The 18,104-nt window shown below is 41.2% G+C and overlaps 1 protein-coding gene across 1 annotated transcript in view; it reads left to right on the top strand.

Moving 5' to 3' along the window:
- Window positions 1–18,104, top strand: part of LOC124777887 (adhesion G-protein coupled receptor G6-like) — a 206,878-nt gene that overhangs the window by 108,875 nt on the left and 79,899 nt on the right. The window contains exon 7 of the mRNA XM_047253432.1: window positions 3,987–4,224. Within this exon, the coding sequence (XP_047109388.1) occupies window positions 3,987–4,224 (238 nt within the window). The remainder of the gene's footprint in view (window positions 1–3,986; window positions 4,225–18,104) is intronic.

An 18,104-nucleotide genomic window follows, 5' to 3' on the forward strand; every position in this document is an offset into this window, starting at 1 on the left:
GCAAACATGTTTGTCTGACTACTTCAAAAATCCTAGACATGTGATGTTCAAGTTATACCAATTCATAAACTTTCTGCAAAAATTTGACTGAATTTTTATTTTATAAATTCATTATTAAAGTACTTATTTTGCAGCTAATTCATTTTTAATTTTTACCATTTACTGTGTTTTTCTGTTGTATGTCCTCAGTAAAATTTGACTCAACTTTTATTATTATCAATTGGAAATTGTCATCTTTATAGTGTTTTCCTCCATACAGTGTTCAGAATTCATGATCCCTTAAAAATGTTTTATAGAGGCTTCGCTGTATATGTAAAGTATAAATGCATGTTTCATAATAAAGGGGAAATATCATTGGCAAACATCTCGAAAAGCTGACTAGAGAGATAAGGCACAGGATATCTGTTTCTGTACGAGGTTAGGAGCATAATTTCTTTCTGTGAAGGCATCAGTGAGACTCTTGGTGTATTTTAAGAGGGACTTCTCATCGCTACCGATGTGATGACCATTGGTGACTGGGCTGTATGGGAGGGACAGCTTGGTATGGAATGGGTGGCAGCTATCAAAGTGGAGGGATTACTGTAGTTAGTAGGTTTGATATGGACAGAGGTACTGATGTATCCATCTTTGAGATGGAGGTCAACACTGAGGAAGGTGGCTTGTTGAGTTGAGGAGGACCAGGTGAAGTGAGTGGGGGAGAAGTTGTTGAGAGTCCGGAGAAATGTGAATAGGGGGACCTCACCCACAATCCCTATCATGAAGATGTCATCAGTGAATCTGAACTAGGTGAGGAATTTGGGATTCTGAGTGGTTAGAGAGATTCCTCCAGATGGTCCAGGGATAGGTTTGCATACGATGTTGCATGTAGGTGTCCATTGCTGTACCCTGGATTTAATTATAAGTGATGACTCCAAAAGAGAAGTAATTGTTGGTGAGGATACAGTTTGTCATGGTGACCAGGAAGGAGGTTATCGGTTTGTAATCTGTTGGGCACTGGGAAAGGTACTGTCCAATAGTGGCAAGGTTGTTAGTGTAAAGGGAGTAAAGGGAGGTGGCATCAATAGTGTCAAGCAAGGCACTGTGTGATAAAGGAACAGGAACTGTGGATAGTTGGTGGAGGAAATGGGTGGTATCTTTTATAGAGTGAGGTAGTTCATGAGTGATAAGCTGGAGATGTTGATCTACAAGAGCAGAGATTCTCTCAGCGGAGGCTCAAAAACCAGCTGTAATGGGACATCATGAGTTTTTTGAGGGGGCATAGTGAATGGTGCACTGGCTCCTGGAGGTCAAGAGCTTCAATGTGTGAGATGGGGTTCAAGAATTTGGGAGTGCATAGCAGGAGAATTTTATGGATGGAGAGGAGGTATTGCAAGGAGTATGGGCCTGATTGACAAGGTTTTGCTGGGCTAATGTCAGTGAGGTTAACGACTGGTGGAATCTCAACAAATGAAGGTCATTGTGGAGTGAGGTGCTGCAGCCAGAGACGTGTAATTTGACGGTAAGGCCATTTGAGGCGATTTTATGGGTCAAGCAACAACACAGGAAAAGTATGTGGGACTGGGCTCTGGTTAGGAATAAGGAAATTTCTCTGTACTGGTGCAGATGGAAGGGCCAAGGATCTATATTGGACGGTAAAAAACGTAAAAATATGCAAATAACATAGAAATATGTGCAAAAAATCCACAAAAATACACCAAAATACGTAGCAAAAATCACAAAAAAACAGAATGGATGAAATGTGGGGAAACAAACTGAAACCTGAGGCAGTAGGCCAATAGTGAAAGGCGAAAACCCACTGAAATCAACGTGAAAACACAATTAGATCAAAGGAAAAATAATTAAGAAGACTGTAATGTGGATGGGTATCTATGAGGAAGGGGTACAGCTGTTGTGACTAGATTAGGTGAGGTTAGTATGTGCAAACTGGAAAAAAGGAAGAGAAGGGGTGGGGGGGAAGGGGGGGGGGGGAATGGGTTGGTAGGACGAGGTACAGGTTTTGTGGCGCAGGAAGGCACAGCAAATAACATGCAAAAATACGTAAAAGTGATGCAAGAAGAGTGATCAATTTGAAGGTCTAGGATTAATGACATCGGTGAGAGAAATGTAGCACATGAGATGCTGCACCAGCAATCTGCAGGCATGTGGCTGTGTATTGTGGCAGCAGAGACAGCTGCTACAGTGTAGCTCTTAAGTAGGAGTGTGTGGTGCAGTTAGGAAGGCAACAAGTGAAACACAGGAAAGCAGAGAAAGAAAGACAGACACTGAGTATTGTAATGCATTAGAAAATAGTAACAAAGGAAGACAGTACTTGTTATGGGATGGAAGAAAAGCCATTAGGCAAAATCAAACAGTGGGAAATCCAGGATGAAACAATGACAATATTATAAAAAGAATAGATTGCTACTCACCATATAGAGGAGATGTTGAGTCACAGAAAGGCACAACAAAAGAAAACTGTCAGCTTCTGCTAATGTATTACTATACTCACTGTCCACCCTTCTTTCCTGAGCATGCTTACCAGCAAAAATTTCTTCATTTTATTGAGTTCTTAAAACTCTGTGCCATTTGGATCCTTCCTACCAACACCATGTTTTCTGAATTGTGCAGAAGGGAACTCTCCTTGCAAGATCTCCTACATTTCCGTAACCCTCCTCCCCTCAATCTTCATTAGTCATTAGCCTTCACCCATCCATCCTCTTCCCTGTTCCCACCCCAACTCTATACATCCTTCTGTTCCACCAATACACCCATAGTCTTTTTACTTCTCTACTTTTCCACTACCTGCCACCCTCCGTCTGACCTCCCGATAGGACCTAGCTGTCCTACTCTGTCTCCACCTTATCCCTTTGTGCTCCCACTAGCAGCAACTTACCACCCCCAACCCCTGCCCTGCTATCTTTATCCCTCCTTACCCCCATGACCCAGATTGCTTCTCCCATCATGTGCAGCTGCTCACAGTGTGGCCTCAGCAGCCAGAGACAGTGGTCATTGAAAGTGAGTTGCATTTGCATGAGAGAGAGAGAGAGAGAGAGAGAGAGAGAGAGAGAGAGAGAGAGAGAAGGAGAGTGTGTATGTATGTTGTCCAGTCTGGAAGAAGGCCTTTTTGGCCAAAAGCTTACTTGTTTGACAATCTTTCTCTTTATATATAAATTTAAACAAAATGCATAATGGAGTGCTCTTTTGTTTTCTTCATTGCAGACAGTTTTAGGAGTAAAGAGGAATATTGCATTTATGGTACATCGACTTGTGATTAGAAAACTACTGTGAAATATGAATCTGTGAAATATGAATTATCCAAAACTTTGCATTTCCCAATTGAGGTTGTGTTTCCAATAAAAATAGACAAGGCTCATGTCAGAGAGAGAGTGGAAGAGGAGGAGAAAGCGGAAGGAGGAGACTGTCAGAGAAGGGGGTGAGGAGAAGTTGTAGAGAGATTTTTTTTCGGGGGGGGGGGGGGGGGTTGGGAGATGGACAATGAGAGTAGGAGGAGGGGGGATGGACAAGAGAGGGAGGAGGAGAAGGGGAAGATGAACAAAGAGAGGGGGAGGATGATATGGACAGAGAGAGGGAGAGAAGAGATTAGGACATATATACAATTCCCATACATATTCAGTTATTGTGAGGCTTTTCCATGTTAGCTGGTAATTTATATTAAAGAAAACAACTGTTTAGATCTGTTAAGCTCTATCTTGACTCAGCTGACATTCTTGAAGACTGCTGTTCAAGGTATTTATCAGACCATGATGAATGAATGAATGAACCAATAAAATAATATTGGATCATAAATCAGTCAAAATGCACACATGTGTTAACTCTTGTACATAATTATGCACAACATAACAAATACATTTTTTTGAGATGAAAAAAATTTTAATGTGTGTAAATGAAACCGAAAACTGCATAATACCACATAATATACAAAGGTGACTACTTTAATCTCATATTTATTGTATACCACAATAAACTGATAAGATATTTATTTACAGCCAAGTTATTCTTCATCTCATTGGACCTGTCTCTGATAACATAAAGAACCTTATAAAAAACAGCACCTCATATGAGCTAATCGGATTGCACAGTCTTTGGCATTGTGATGAAGAACCACCCCTTTGGCATTTAACAAATGCTGACAGGAGAACTATAGCAACTGATGGTACAGCTTATCGTATGTGCCATGGTAACTTTACCTCAGGTGCTCACTGGGGACCAGTAATGAAGCTGAAGGTAGGTACTCATGTTTGAAAGTATGAGAAAGCTTTTCATGTATGTTTGAAGTGCAAACAGTTTTTTGTAAAGTATTTGTCTTGACAAAAATATGAATCTCTAACAATTTTTCAAAGTGAACATGATACAGATAGAATATAAATAATGAGAAGAGGAAAGACAACAAAACCATTCGGGATGCTGAATAAGCATTGAGCATTGGTTAGGCACACAGGAGATGATAACTGCAGCTCAGCTTGCAACGTGGAGATGTGGGACTGACTCCAGCCCACCCACTCCACTCAGGACTTCCATTCCTGAGTGCTTACTTATGATGAAATTAGCTGAGAAAACTGCCATTGCCTAGGTCAGAATATATGTCATGGGAGAAAGAATGAATACCATTCTAGGTATGAAATGCCTACAGATGCATATGTCATTGAGGATATTATGAGTGCAGTTATGCTCTTAAGAATCAAACAATGGAAACTCCAGGTAGGAATACAACAATATAGGAAAAGACAGATTGCCACGTACTGTAAAGGAGACATGTCAAGTTGCAGACAGGCACAATTAAAATGCACTCACATAAAGCTTTCAGCCACAGCCTTCATCAGTAAAATATGCATCCACACACACACACACACACACACACACACACACACACACACACGCACACACACACACACACACACAAAAGCACGCACGAGCAAGCACACCTCATGCGCACACAACTACAACAAACTGGAGTGTCTCGGGCTGGAATCCTATCCATTCATAGATTAAAACTATGAGAAAAATTGTCATTGGAGCTACTATCCTCACAGATGCAGCAGTTAGTGAGGTTTCTCCTGTACCCCTTGTATTAATGATTCCAACAAATTTACCTATTCATTTTAAAAGTAACTTCTGCCCAAGATGCTGGAGTTGGTCGTGTGTGCATGAGATGTGCTTGCTTGTGTGTGTGTGTGTGTGTGTGTGTGTGTGTGTGTGTGTGTGTGTGTGTGTGTGTGTGTGTGTCTTTTACAGATGAAGGCTGTGGCCAAAAGCTGTATGTGAGCGTCTTTTAATTTTTCCTGTCTGCAGCTTGAGTGTCTTCCTTACGCTAAGTATCGTGTTAGTAAAGTAGTTTGGTCATGATGTGTGGCATTGATTGAGTGTGGTGGGCAAAAATCTGTGAAATATGGAGCAATAAATACTCTTAGGTAAAGCTAAGTAATATATGACTTACAAACTTTACCATGTATGTGGAAATGTTTTTATTGTTTTCTTCACAATGCAGTGTAATGGTGACAGCATCCTCAACATGTTTCATCCATTCTGTGATGGATGATAATACTCATGAAGAATAATGCAAAAGAAGAATAAGCAAAGTGATTGACAAAAACATGCTAAATTATGAAAAGGAATATACCCAAAAAGAATAAGCAAAATAATTTTCTGAAATCACTGTAGTGTACCACTCGATTATTCATTTGTTACTTTCAAGTATTTTTATCTTTGAGTGTATGTGAATTTTTTTCTTTGTGTATCTGTTGATTTTTGGTAAAGTGTGAATGCCAAAAGCGTTCTGAGAGATTATAAACTGATCTGTTTGACATTACACATGATGATTAAAGAGTGAATGATGAAATGGGCAAGCATCATATTATGTCGGATGAATAAAACTATAAACACATTTTCACATGTATGGTAAATCCCATATGTCACAGAGTATATAGCTTTCCCTAAAAGTATTTGTCACTCCATATTTCATGGATTTTTTCTCACCACGCTCACCTCCTGCCATGCAAACTCCCACAGCTTGAGACCAAGGGCTATCTCTACCACAACAACCACAATGGGTGGTCAGGGAGAAAAATCTGTCTGTATGTACATATATATAGGTGTAGATTAGTGGGATTGGTCCCTTCTCACACATTCTTCTCCTCCCCACTTTTCCCCCCCTGTATCTTGCATCTCTCTGTGTTCATCACTGCCACCCAGTTTGAAACAATTACCCACATCAGTCAGGAAAGAATGTGGGTTGTTTGATAGCTTGTAAAGTCAGTGGTTGGCAATTTTTGGAGCTCTACTTACTTCAGCATCTACATTCTGTTGTTCATATCAAACAAAAATTCAGTTGAGAAAACAAATAAATAGTGAAATAGTATTCATGGGCTGTGCTTACCACCAGGAGGCAATATGTTTAGTACAGCTGATGAAAAAAAGGAGAAGTGACAACACACACCTGGTTCTACACAGTAATCAGCTGAAACATTGTGACGCTGCCCACTGTGACATTGGATGTCACCTGGCGGCATAGTGGGCCCATGACATGGTAACAAAAGTGTGTAAGTGGAACAGACATGGGCGGGGGATCACCCTAGCGAGGATGTGGGCTGCAAATGGCGAAATCTATTGAGGTAACTGACTTTGACATAGGGAGATTATTATTACACAGAGCCTGTGAATGAGTATCTTGAAAATGGTGAAGCTGGTCAAATGTTCACATTCTACTGTTGTGAGCATCTATGGAAAGAGGTGGAAGGACAGTGAAACTACTACTAGGTCCTAAATGTTGGACTCTCTTGACTCTTCATAGAACATGGGGTCCAGTGGCTTGCCTGCTCTGTAAAGTAGGATAGATGGTTATCTGTGGCACCTCTGCCAAAAGAGCACAAAGCTTGTGCATGCACAAATGTTTTGGAGCACACTGTCCATAGTACACTGTTGAACATGGAGCTACACAGCAGACCACCCTTACATGCCCACATGTTGACCCAACAACATCATCAATTATGATTGCAGTGGACACAGGACCATCAGGATTCAACTGTCGACCAATGAAAAAGTTCTGGTGCTTTGAGTAGATCACATTTTTGCTACACTAGGTCGATGGTCATCCCCACAAATGCTATCATTGTGGTGAATGGCAGCTTGAAACAAGCAACACGCTATGCACACAGGCTGGTGGGAGGAGTATTATGCCATGGAAGATGTTCTCCTGTACTTGTGTGGGACTTGCGGTAGCACTCAAAGACATGCTGATAGCTGCAAACTCCCTGCATCCTTTCATGCTTGATGTATTCCCCAATGGTGATGTCATGTTTCAGCTGCATAACTGTCCATGTCTTGGAGCCAGAATTGTGCTACAGTGGTTTGAGGAGCATTATAGTGAACTCACATTGATGGCTCAGTGACCAAATTTGCATGCTGTAAATCTTAGGGAGCCCATCTTGGTCACTATTGGGCACCATCACCTTCTACACAAATCAACAACCATTATTTGCACTAATTACATGACCTGTGTGTAGACATGTAATGCCTCATACCTCTGCAAACCTACCAACAAACTGTTGGATTCCTGATAATCAAAATCAGTGATGTATTTCATTCCAAAGATAGACAAACAAGCGGTTAAGCAGATGATCATAATGCTTTGGCTCATGAGTGTATATGAAGACTGAAGTGGCAAATGAAAATTTGTAAGGCTGGGATTCAAGCCCAGGTGCTAAGCACTACAATGCGTTGGCACAGCTGTTTTGCACAGCTGCACAGATTACCCTAGCATGCCTCTCTCCTCAATCTATATTCCTATTCACACATCAGCCCATTTGGCATTCCCCTTAATCTTGAACACCTTCGCAGAGGCTCTCCAACTATATTGAAATAGCATCTCAGTATCGAACGAAATGGTGCAGCCTGCTTGAAACATAGGGATAGGTACTTTTGAAAAATGAAACTGTATGGTTCCAAAGCCTTTTGAAGTCTCAAATATCTATGATGTATATACACAGACAGAAGCAACAATTGAAAATTTGTACCAAAGCTGGGATTTGAACCTAGTTCTCCAGCTCACTAGGCAGATGCACTAACCAGTAAACCTCATTGGGAGAGTGACTATGCATAACTGCACAGACTGCGGAGATTGTTCATCTGATGCTTTTTCCAGCTTCAGTCTATAAATGATTAGGACAGGGTAAGAAGTAAAGCTGAAACTGCCACAGGGCTTCAATTCTGAAAGATAAGATTTTGTAGTTACTTTTACTGGTACATATGTTTGTCAGCAGTACTAAACATGTCAGCTTCTGAAGCTACTTGATGATCAGAAGTGCCATCTTACAAGAATATAAGATAGCACTTCTGCAAGATATTAAGTTCAATAAAGAGAATTACTAGTTCATAACTCAAATAAGATCCACCTGACAAAGAAAAAGCATTCAACTAGTACATGAGTGTAGTTTAAATATAACTCAAAGAAGTATGATTACAGAAATAATCCCACACATTCGAAAAGGGTATTGTCAGATTAACAATGTAGGTAGAGACCTTCTTTATTATTGAAACATAATGTTTCTACATTGAATCTTTTCATTTTGTAGTTTTTATACTGCCTTCCTATACCATGGTTAGATATTAACCATTCCTTCCAGACTATAAAACCATTTGTTAACAAACTGTCATTATCTAAGACTGAAGCTACTAATTGCTCACCAATGCAGCAGCAGGATGGTAGGGAGGGGAGGGGGAATTAGAACACAAAGCAGTATATAGGAGGTAAATGACATAGAATGAGTCATGAGGCCAAAAAAGGATATTGGAAAGATAATATAACTAGATAGATAAGAAATCTCCTCACCAAGTGGTGGCACGAGAAAGCACATATGAAAGTTAAAGAAATGTCCATGCTTTCAGAGTCAGGGGCTCCTTCTTCTGGCAGAAGGGTTGAAGGGGAAGGAAAAGGAATGAAGGAAAAGGACTGGTAAGATTTAGGAAATGAGAAGAGTTATGGAAAAGTCAGCCACAACCCTGGATCAGGGGAGACTTACCAGATGGGATGGGAAGGAAAGACTGATTGTTTTAGACTGCACTGGAGGGATTTGGAAAGCTGAGAGCTTAAAGGTGGAAGATAAGGTAATAATCAATACAGATTACTGACAAAACATCATGTAAGTGTTAAAAAGAGCAGAAAGCTAAGAGCATTATACCTGGTAGACAAGGAGGTGGGAGGGGAGGATGAGGGTGAGGAAAAAATAGACAGGTCAGACAATGAAAGATATAGAAAACTAAAAATGTCTGAACATGGGAATAGCTACTGAAAATAAATGCTGAAACCAAAGGAATGAGAGAATTTATGTAAATTAAGACCAGAGAAATTGTGAGATTTATTAGCTAATGGTGTAAGTTTTGTTAAAATGTTAAAATGTGATGCACAGTAAAAAGTTCTCAGCGTGGCACAAAAATGCCACTGAAATTCAATGGTGTGGGGGTGTAAGACCATTTCTGTGTGGGGATAGGTTGTGACAGTGTTCCAGGGTGAGGAAGCAGGCCACTGGTAGCTTAAACAAACAGAATCAAAAGTCAAAACATTATATTAAAACTGATGTGACTACACTCACAGCATCTCTGTGAGGCAGTGCCCATCCCATTGCCCCCTCCCCCCCCCCCCCTCCCCACAGCACACAGTAAGGACAGCACATAACAACAGTGAGCTGGCAGCTACTGGGCCATGACATTGGTACCCAGGAATGTTGACTCCAGAAGCTTTTGTGTGCACTCCAGTTAATGGAACACAACTGCTCCTGGTCAGAGCCAGCAGTGATGAAGACTGTCAGGTTGCTTGCAGAGGAAGCCAGTCCCCTGTGGTGGATCTCACCCCTGTGAGTAACAGTGTGAGCTGCCTAGGTGTCTGCGCCAGCATGGAAGGGTTGATGGCTGTACTGCCCTGATCTCATTCCGAAGCCCTCCAGGGCAAGAGTCTGGCTGTTGCAGTAGTGGACCAGGAGGCAGCCTCTGGTGGAGGAGTACCACGTCCAAGAAGGAGAACTTGACACTAGCAGAAGGTGGAGGGCTGAACTTCTAGCAGCTGCACTATCCTGTACCATTCAGTCATCTGGCACGGCCCATTCATCCCTATAGACACTGCTGGACTGCTGTCCCCTCTGCTAAGATTAATAGTTATTTATATTGATCTGTGGCCCCCTTTTTGTACTATTGCACTTTTTCCAGCTATGCTCAGGTCAATAAATCTGGGGCCTGGTGGTGTCTAACGGTTTAGCTCATCCTGCAAGATCTCTGTTTCACCATTGCATTGCATTATTACGATGACTGGCCTACTCCTTCTATTCAGGCACAATTTGTAATCCATCTTACCCATTCTACCAGGACCAGGATCTGAACTAATGTGGGTTTGGGGAGGGGGGAGAAGGTTACACTTAATATAGGTGGAGATAGAACAGAACGGTGTCAGAGCTACTATGGTGCAGGTATCGTAACACTCAAGATCACATCTGCATGATGCTGTCCCTCCCTATACATGCTATAGCAGCACTTTGACCTAAATAGTCGTTTCTTGCATTATTGTGAGCTGGCTCAGGGAGTGGTGTAGTTTTGGTTACTGTGTTATTCAGGAAGGTTTCATTCTATACTGGAAGTGAGTCCATTGGTTTGTGTGGCCAGTACATAATCCCCATAACCATGGCTGGTAGATGTTAAGTTGATCCTGTTATGTTGCAGATTGTTCCACTGATTAATATTCCACAAATGCTTGGTTCCACTCATTTTGCCCCTATAAGTCCAGCCTGCTCACAGCAGTTTGCTACTGCCACATACTAGGGTGACGTACTTGAGGACAATATTCTGGAAATGGAAGAGAATGTAGATGAAGATGAAATGGGAGATACAACACTGTGTGAAGAGTTTGACAGAGCACTGAAATACCTGAGTCGAAACAAGGCCCTGGGAGTAGACAACATCCCATAAGAACTACTGATGGCCTTGGGAGAGACAGTCATGACAAAACTCTACCATCTGGTGTGCAAGATGTATGAGGCAGCCGAAATACCCTCAGACTTCAAGAAGAATATAATAATTCCAATCCCAAAGAAAGCAGGTGTTGACAGATGTGAAAATTACTGAACAATCAGTTTAATAACCCACAGCTGCAAAATACTAATGCAAATTATTTACAGATGAATAGAAAAACTAGTAGAAGCTGACCATGGGGAAGATCAGTTTGGATTCCGTAGAAATATTGGAACACGTGAGGCAATACTGACCTTACGACTTATATCGGAAGAAAGATTAAGGAAAGGCAAACCTACATTTCTAGCATTTGTAGACTTAGAGATGGCTCTTTACAATGTTGACTGGAATACTCTCTTTCAAATTCTGAAGGTGGCAGGGGTAAAATACAGGGAGCGAAAGGCTATTTACAATTTGTACAGAAACCAGATGGCAGTTATAAGATTTGAGGGACATGAAAGAGAAGCAGCGGTTGGGAAGGGAGTGAGACAGGGCTGTAGGCTGTCCCCAATGTTATTCGATCTGTATATTGAGCAAGCAGTAAACAAAACGAAAAAAAAAAAAAAAAATTCAGAGTAAGTATTAAAATCCATGGAGAAGAAACAAAAAATCTGAGGTAATTGCAATTCTGTCAGAGACACCAAAGGACTTGAAAGAGCAGCTGAACAGAATGGGCAGCGTCTTGAAAGGAGGATATAAGATGAACTTCAATAAAAGCAAAATGAGGATAGTGGAATGTAGTCGAATTAAGTTGGGCGATGCTGAGGGAATTAGATTGGGAAATGAGACACTTCAAGTAGTAAAGGAGTTTTGCTATTTGGGGAGCAAAATAACTGATGATGGTTGAAGTAGAGAGGATATAAAATGTAGACTGTCAATGCCAAGGAAAGTGTTTCTGAAGAAGAGAAATTTGTTAACATCGAGTATAGATTTAAGTGTCAGGAAGTCGTTTCTGAAAGTATTTGTATGGAGTGTAGCCATGTATGGAAGTGAAACATGGACCATAAATAGTTTGGGCAAGAAGAGAATAGAAGCTTTTGAAATGTGGTGCTACAGAAGAATGCTGAATATTAGATGGATAGATCACATGATTAATGAGGAGGTATTGAATAGAATTGGGGAGAAGAGGAGTTTGTGGCACAGCTTGACAAGAAGAAGGGACCGGTTGGTAGGACATGTTCTGAGGCATCAAGGGATCACAAATTTAGCATTGGAGGGCAGTGTGGAGGGTAAAAATCATAGAGGGAGACCAAGAGATGAATACACTAAGCAGATTCAGAAGGATGTAGGTTGCAGTAAGTACTGGGAGATGAAGAAGCTTGCACAGGATAGAGTAGCATAGAGAGCTGCATGAAACCAGTCTCAGGACTGAAGACCACAACAAACAACTAGATTGTCATACACAGAATAGACCCAGTGTAACCCTGCTTGTTGGAAATAGGATTTAGGTTCCATGGTGTCCCATGGACAACCCTGATTGCCTGTTTTGTCTATAACCAGTTGAACTTTGCATGTGTCTGTGCCAGTCTGGCTTACCCAGGTCGGGCACACCATAATTCTTACCCTCTGACAGCACTGGAGCTTTTCTGCTGTCATTACCACATGCTTGCCCCCCCCCCCCCCCCTCCTCTTCTTAACCAGTACATATTATAGTGCCTGGTCCATTCTAACTTCTATCAAAGCTGCTTGATAGTTCAGCCAGTAAATTCTGCTGAGCTGAGGAGGCTCCATGATGAATCTTAACTCAAGTGGCAACTTCTCCCACATTCTGCAATCCTACCAAGTACTGCTCTGGTGCTAGCAGCACTGGACTCAGCTGTCCATGTACTGTGTGATGAATGGCGTCCTGTAAACTTGTCATTACAGCCCATACACTCCAATAAGGGTGAAGTGGAAGAGGTTCATTACCAGTATCTGGGAAACTGGAAATGTTAAATAATGATGATGAGTAGAGAAGATAAAAAATTAATGTAAACAATTTCTTTTTTATTATTTTATTCCTCTTTGTATTATCAAAATGTACGCAATCAATAAATGACGTAAGTTTGGAACAGATATAATGCTAAAGTTTTAGGCAGACACTTTATGTCAATAAAACAATTTGTATTATTCAGAATATGTTAAAAAGAAATTTTTCTCAAGGAACCTCTTAAAAAATGGGGGGATTGCCTCATATTCATGGTTTTCTTGTACTCATACACATGGTACCTCTCTCAGCCAATGTGTATATTCCTCCATATTCCTTGAAAACGCGATTATGTGATCGAGGTACACCACACATTGCCAAGGTTTTAATCCCCTTAGTACCCTGTCCAACAACCACAGAAGCACTGATGGCACATTCTTCAACCCAGATGATAACCTTTGATACTCATAATATCCCAAAGGTACCAAGAACACTGTTTTCAGTCAGTCTTCCAGAATCATATCTAGCTGATAGTACCCACTCCTTAAAACCATGGTAGAGAAATACCAACACTGCCCCAAGTGATATTGGGTATGGAATGTGCCTTGGTTACTGTTGTACTATCAGGCTGATGACAGTCACAAGAGATCCTGTATTTCTTGGAACCATCTGTTAACACTTTGGAGACTGGCCACTTAGAAGAATATTGAACCTAGAAAATTGGCCTTTCATGCATTATTGAGAGAGTTACTAGCACATACGTAATTGATGTATCTTCAAGAGTAATACATACTAAAGAGGGCCAAGCTTCAAAATTTATTTTTCATTTTGTGAGGTGAGTCATTGAACAATTTCTTCCTCTTGAGCTTCCAAATTTTCTTGCTCACTCAGCAGAAGTGACATATTTGTAGCAGAATTACTGCAGACTGTGAAAGCTGATGAGCACACGCACAAAATTATGTCATTATGATCATTTTGGCTCAGACATTCATGACAGCATGTATGCTAATGTTTCTTGCAAAATAATTGTTGAAATCAATAACAGAAGGCAGCACCAGTCAAGGGACAAGTCACACAAAGTTCGTACATTGTTCTCATATGAAATGAGTTCAGTTTTCAAGCGATAGCTGGCTCACAGCCCAACCTATACTTATACACTGACTTTTTGTCATATGAAATGAGTTCAGTTTACAAGCAATAGCTGGCTCACAGGCCAACCTATACTAACACATTGACTTTTTAACACAAAGTTGCAACCCCAGCTGTGCTTGGGCTTGGTCTCCAAAATTCTTTGGCACAACCACAATCGTGTCTCGCCATGGACTAGTGCTTCCCTCTATTATCCCATCAGCTAGCTGCTGGTTTGTGAAATCCTCCATAATAGGCCGCAAATGCCAAGGTATACACTGGTGCTTCACTCCTAGTTGGTGTTCAATATTGCATCTTGGGTGTCATTGACAATGGACCCTGAGGATAAACCAAGTCCTTGAACTCCAGTTAGTAATTTCTCCATTTCTGCCCTCTCTGTTTCCTGTAGATACTCCACCTTTTTATAACACGCAGTTTTAGCAATGGCCTTTGGCTGACCATGCCAGGATATCCAGATTCATCACTAACAGATCCTTCGTTAGCCTCACTTCATGGCGCCAAAATTATCAAAGTTCACGGGCACCAACTTCCTGCCATCCCCCTCCTGTATACGTACAATACTTCTCCTTACAAAACAATGTGATGCATCCAATACATTATTCTGCTTTAGTGGCTCCATTAGACACAACATATCAACTGGTAACTCTAGTTATATATTCACCCAAAGGAACTTTCTGGTGCCCTCTGGCTTGTCCCTTAAGATAGATGCACCTTGCAACAGTTCTTCACTGGTGACAGCTTCCCTCAGCAACCATAATGTCATTGTGGCTTCTATGTCAGTGGAAGTTGCAAAAATGCCAAAGAAACAGCATAGAGTTTTATTGTTTGGGAAAGCAAATAAAAGTGTCATTAATGAATATCTTCATAGTCAGCTCCGAGCATTCACTGCAGGACACAAAGATATTGAGCATGTTTGGTCAGAATTTAAAGGTATTTCACATCACATGCTAGAGAAACATGTGCCTAGCAAAAATATAGGGGAGGGAAAGGATCTACCTTGGTTCGACAAACATATCAGGAAGTTGCTGAGAAAGCAGAGAATTTTGCACAATCATTTTAAACATAATCACTGCCCTGCTGAAAAACAAAAATTATGGAAAATGAAAGCAGCTGTCAAAAGGTCAAATTTGAAAGCAATATTTTACCTGCAGATTCTAAAAATAACCCCAAAAAATTTTGGTCGTACATAAAATCTATGAACGCTACAAATAATTCAATACCTTCTCTTGCTGGCAGTACAGGTAATGCAACAGATGATGATAAACAGAAGGCCAAAATTCTAAACCTAGCTTTCAAAAACTTGTTTATGGTAGAGGACTGCAGCACCATTCCCCCTTCCAGTTATCAAACAAATGCAAGGATGGCTGATATAGTGTTTAGTGTATCTGGGATTGTAAAACACTTAAGATCCTTAGACGCCAGGAAGGCATCTGGTCCAGATGGAATCCCCGTAAGATTTCTGTTGACAATGCTACAAGTATAGCACCATTCTTATCCATCATCTATCAGAGATCATTGGAACAGCAGAAATTTCCATGGGGCTGGAAGAAGGCCCAGGTCATAACAATCTATAAAAAGGGTAGAAAATCAGATGCACATAATTACCGGCCAATTTCACTGACATCGATTTGTTGTAGAATCATGGAACATATTTTGTGTTCAGACATAATGACCTTTCTAGCCTCTGAGAAGCTCATCTGCAGAAATCAGCATTGTTTTAGGAAACAGCAGTCATGTGAGACACAGCTGGCCCTCTTTGCACATGATATACAACAAGCTCTAGATACCGGCTCCCAGGTTGATGCCATATTCCTCTACTTTCAAAAGGCATTCGACTCAGTTCCGCACTGTCACTTGCTCCAAAAAGTGTGTGCTTATGGTCTATCCAATGACATATGCAGATGGGTAGAAAGTTTTCCAAGAGACAAAGAGCAGTATGTCATCCTGAATGGGGAGACTTCAACAGAAACAAGTGCCCCTGTGTGCGACAAAACCCTATGTTTCCTGCCCCTCACACTCTCTAATGTAGCACAATCCACCTCTGCATATGTAGTGTACTTGATGCATCAAAAGTTACCATGATCACCACTTGCAGACTTGAGGTTCTCTCTTGCATTTAATATTAATCAATTTCCCCCTTGCCACCTCTGTTACTGCTTCCATTATTCTGTTGCTGATATCCATCCTATACACACTGTTAAAGCTGTCAACATTGCCTCTCAATGTCTCCCATTCCTGCTATAGCACTTCACATTAGCAGAGAATATTTGCCGTTTATCCCACACCACATCAGTCTTCTCAGATTCTGTTGCTAACCTGACACCAGAATACATATCTTGCAAGACACCAGTCTGAACCTGTCTTGACATATCAGGTGACAGGCCCCTCGGGTGTCAAGTACCCTGTGCTTTGCTTCCTGTAGCATAACTGTATTTGCCTCATCACTCTTTCCTAGCTTGTATGTATCTACATTAATCTTATGCATCCCATTCACAAAATTCTCCATTGCCTCACTGTGCCTTTTCATGATTCCACTTAATTGTTCCCAAAAAAAGCTCATAATGTTTTGCCTTCTATATCACTGCAGGAGGACCTGACCTGATTGCCCAAATGTATTTGCATTTTTCAATGCCTCCATACACCTAACAAAAGTTTTTGCCTCTCCTAACAACTGTAGCTTTGTCACTTGCAACAACTGACTGTCTGACCAAATAGCCATCCCTGCTGACATTTTCAGGTTCTCCAAGACAGACACTATATCTTCAGCTGACCTACAAGAAAAAGGAGTACCAGTAATCACACTGGTAGTGGTTGAATCTACTTAAGCCCCTGATGGCTAGATTGGCACCAACAGCTCATCTTTAATAGCCATTTGACTTAGTAACTCTGTTTTACCCATGTATAACTATGCTGCCTTATTCAGTAACAACCACAATGCCTCTCACTTGGAAACATCCTGTGTCCATGACTCTGCCATTGCAAAACCTTTAGCTTCCATCCACAACAAAGACAGCAAAGCACCAATTCACAATACTTCACAAATGCTCCAAATAACAACCAATTTATATCCTACACCTTCTTATCAACCACTTTAAATTTAGTACGCTGGTAGGATGGACATAATGGTGGCATGTGCCTAACATTGATTCTGCACAAGGTGCTTTATGCCATGGCAAGGGTGCACTGCAAACACCTGGCTGCAAATAGTGCTCCCTGAGTTCCATGAAATACAGCATGTCTATCAACTCTGCCAGTTTGATTAATATAACTTTCAAGTTCCTATACCTTCAGCACACACAATTAGAATCAACAGCTTGCTCACTCCACTTATTGCATGACAACTGCAAGCTGTAGATGTGGCCTTGTGGTGTTTGGAAGCCCTAACATCCACCAAAGTTCAACTGATGTTGACTTCAGACACCAACTGAAGTGGTCCTGTGTGTGGGACCATTTCTGTGCAGGGTTGGGTCACAGCAGTGTCCCAGGATGAGGGAGCAGCTCACTGGTAGCTTAGACGAACAGCACCAAAGTCAAAGCATCAAAGGCCTGACCATTTAGCAGTTGTGTGCTGTCCCATATTTCCCGGTCAAGGTGTGACACTCTCATCCACATAGCCACTGCTGGACTGCTCTCCCATCTACTAAGATAAATGGTTATTTATATTTGTTTACAGCCCACTCTTCATGCCAATACACTGTTTCCAGTCATACTCGGAACCACAAGTGTGGGACCTGGTAGTGTGGAAATGGCTTGGCTTCTCTTGAAAGAGCTCCATTTTAGTGCTGCATTGCATTATTGTGGTGCTTCAGTGAACCTTCAGTTTTTCCATGTTGGCATATGTTTCCCAATAAAATAATGATTGTGGTTGAAATGGAAAGAGTTAAGTGTAAGTTGATTTTTTGACAGTGGTCAACATAACGCCCATTGTTTGGCAACACATGTTTCCTCCCTTCCTTCCTTTCTTTTTTCTTTCTAGGCTGTTAAATTTGTTTACTAAGCGGTCTATGTGTACTGTCTAATTTACATTTTCATCAAGAATTCAGGCCTAAGAACTTCATGG

This window comes from Schistocerca piceifrons, chromosome 2 (genome assembly GCF_021461385.2).
Source record: "Schistocerca piceifrons isolate TAMUIC-IGC-003096 chromosome 2, iqSchPice1.1, whole genome shotgun sequence".
In the NCBI taxonomy this organism is placed as follows: Eukaryota; Metazoa; Arthropoda; class Insecta; order Orthoptera; family Acrididae; genus Schistocerca; species Schistocerca piceifrons.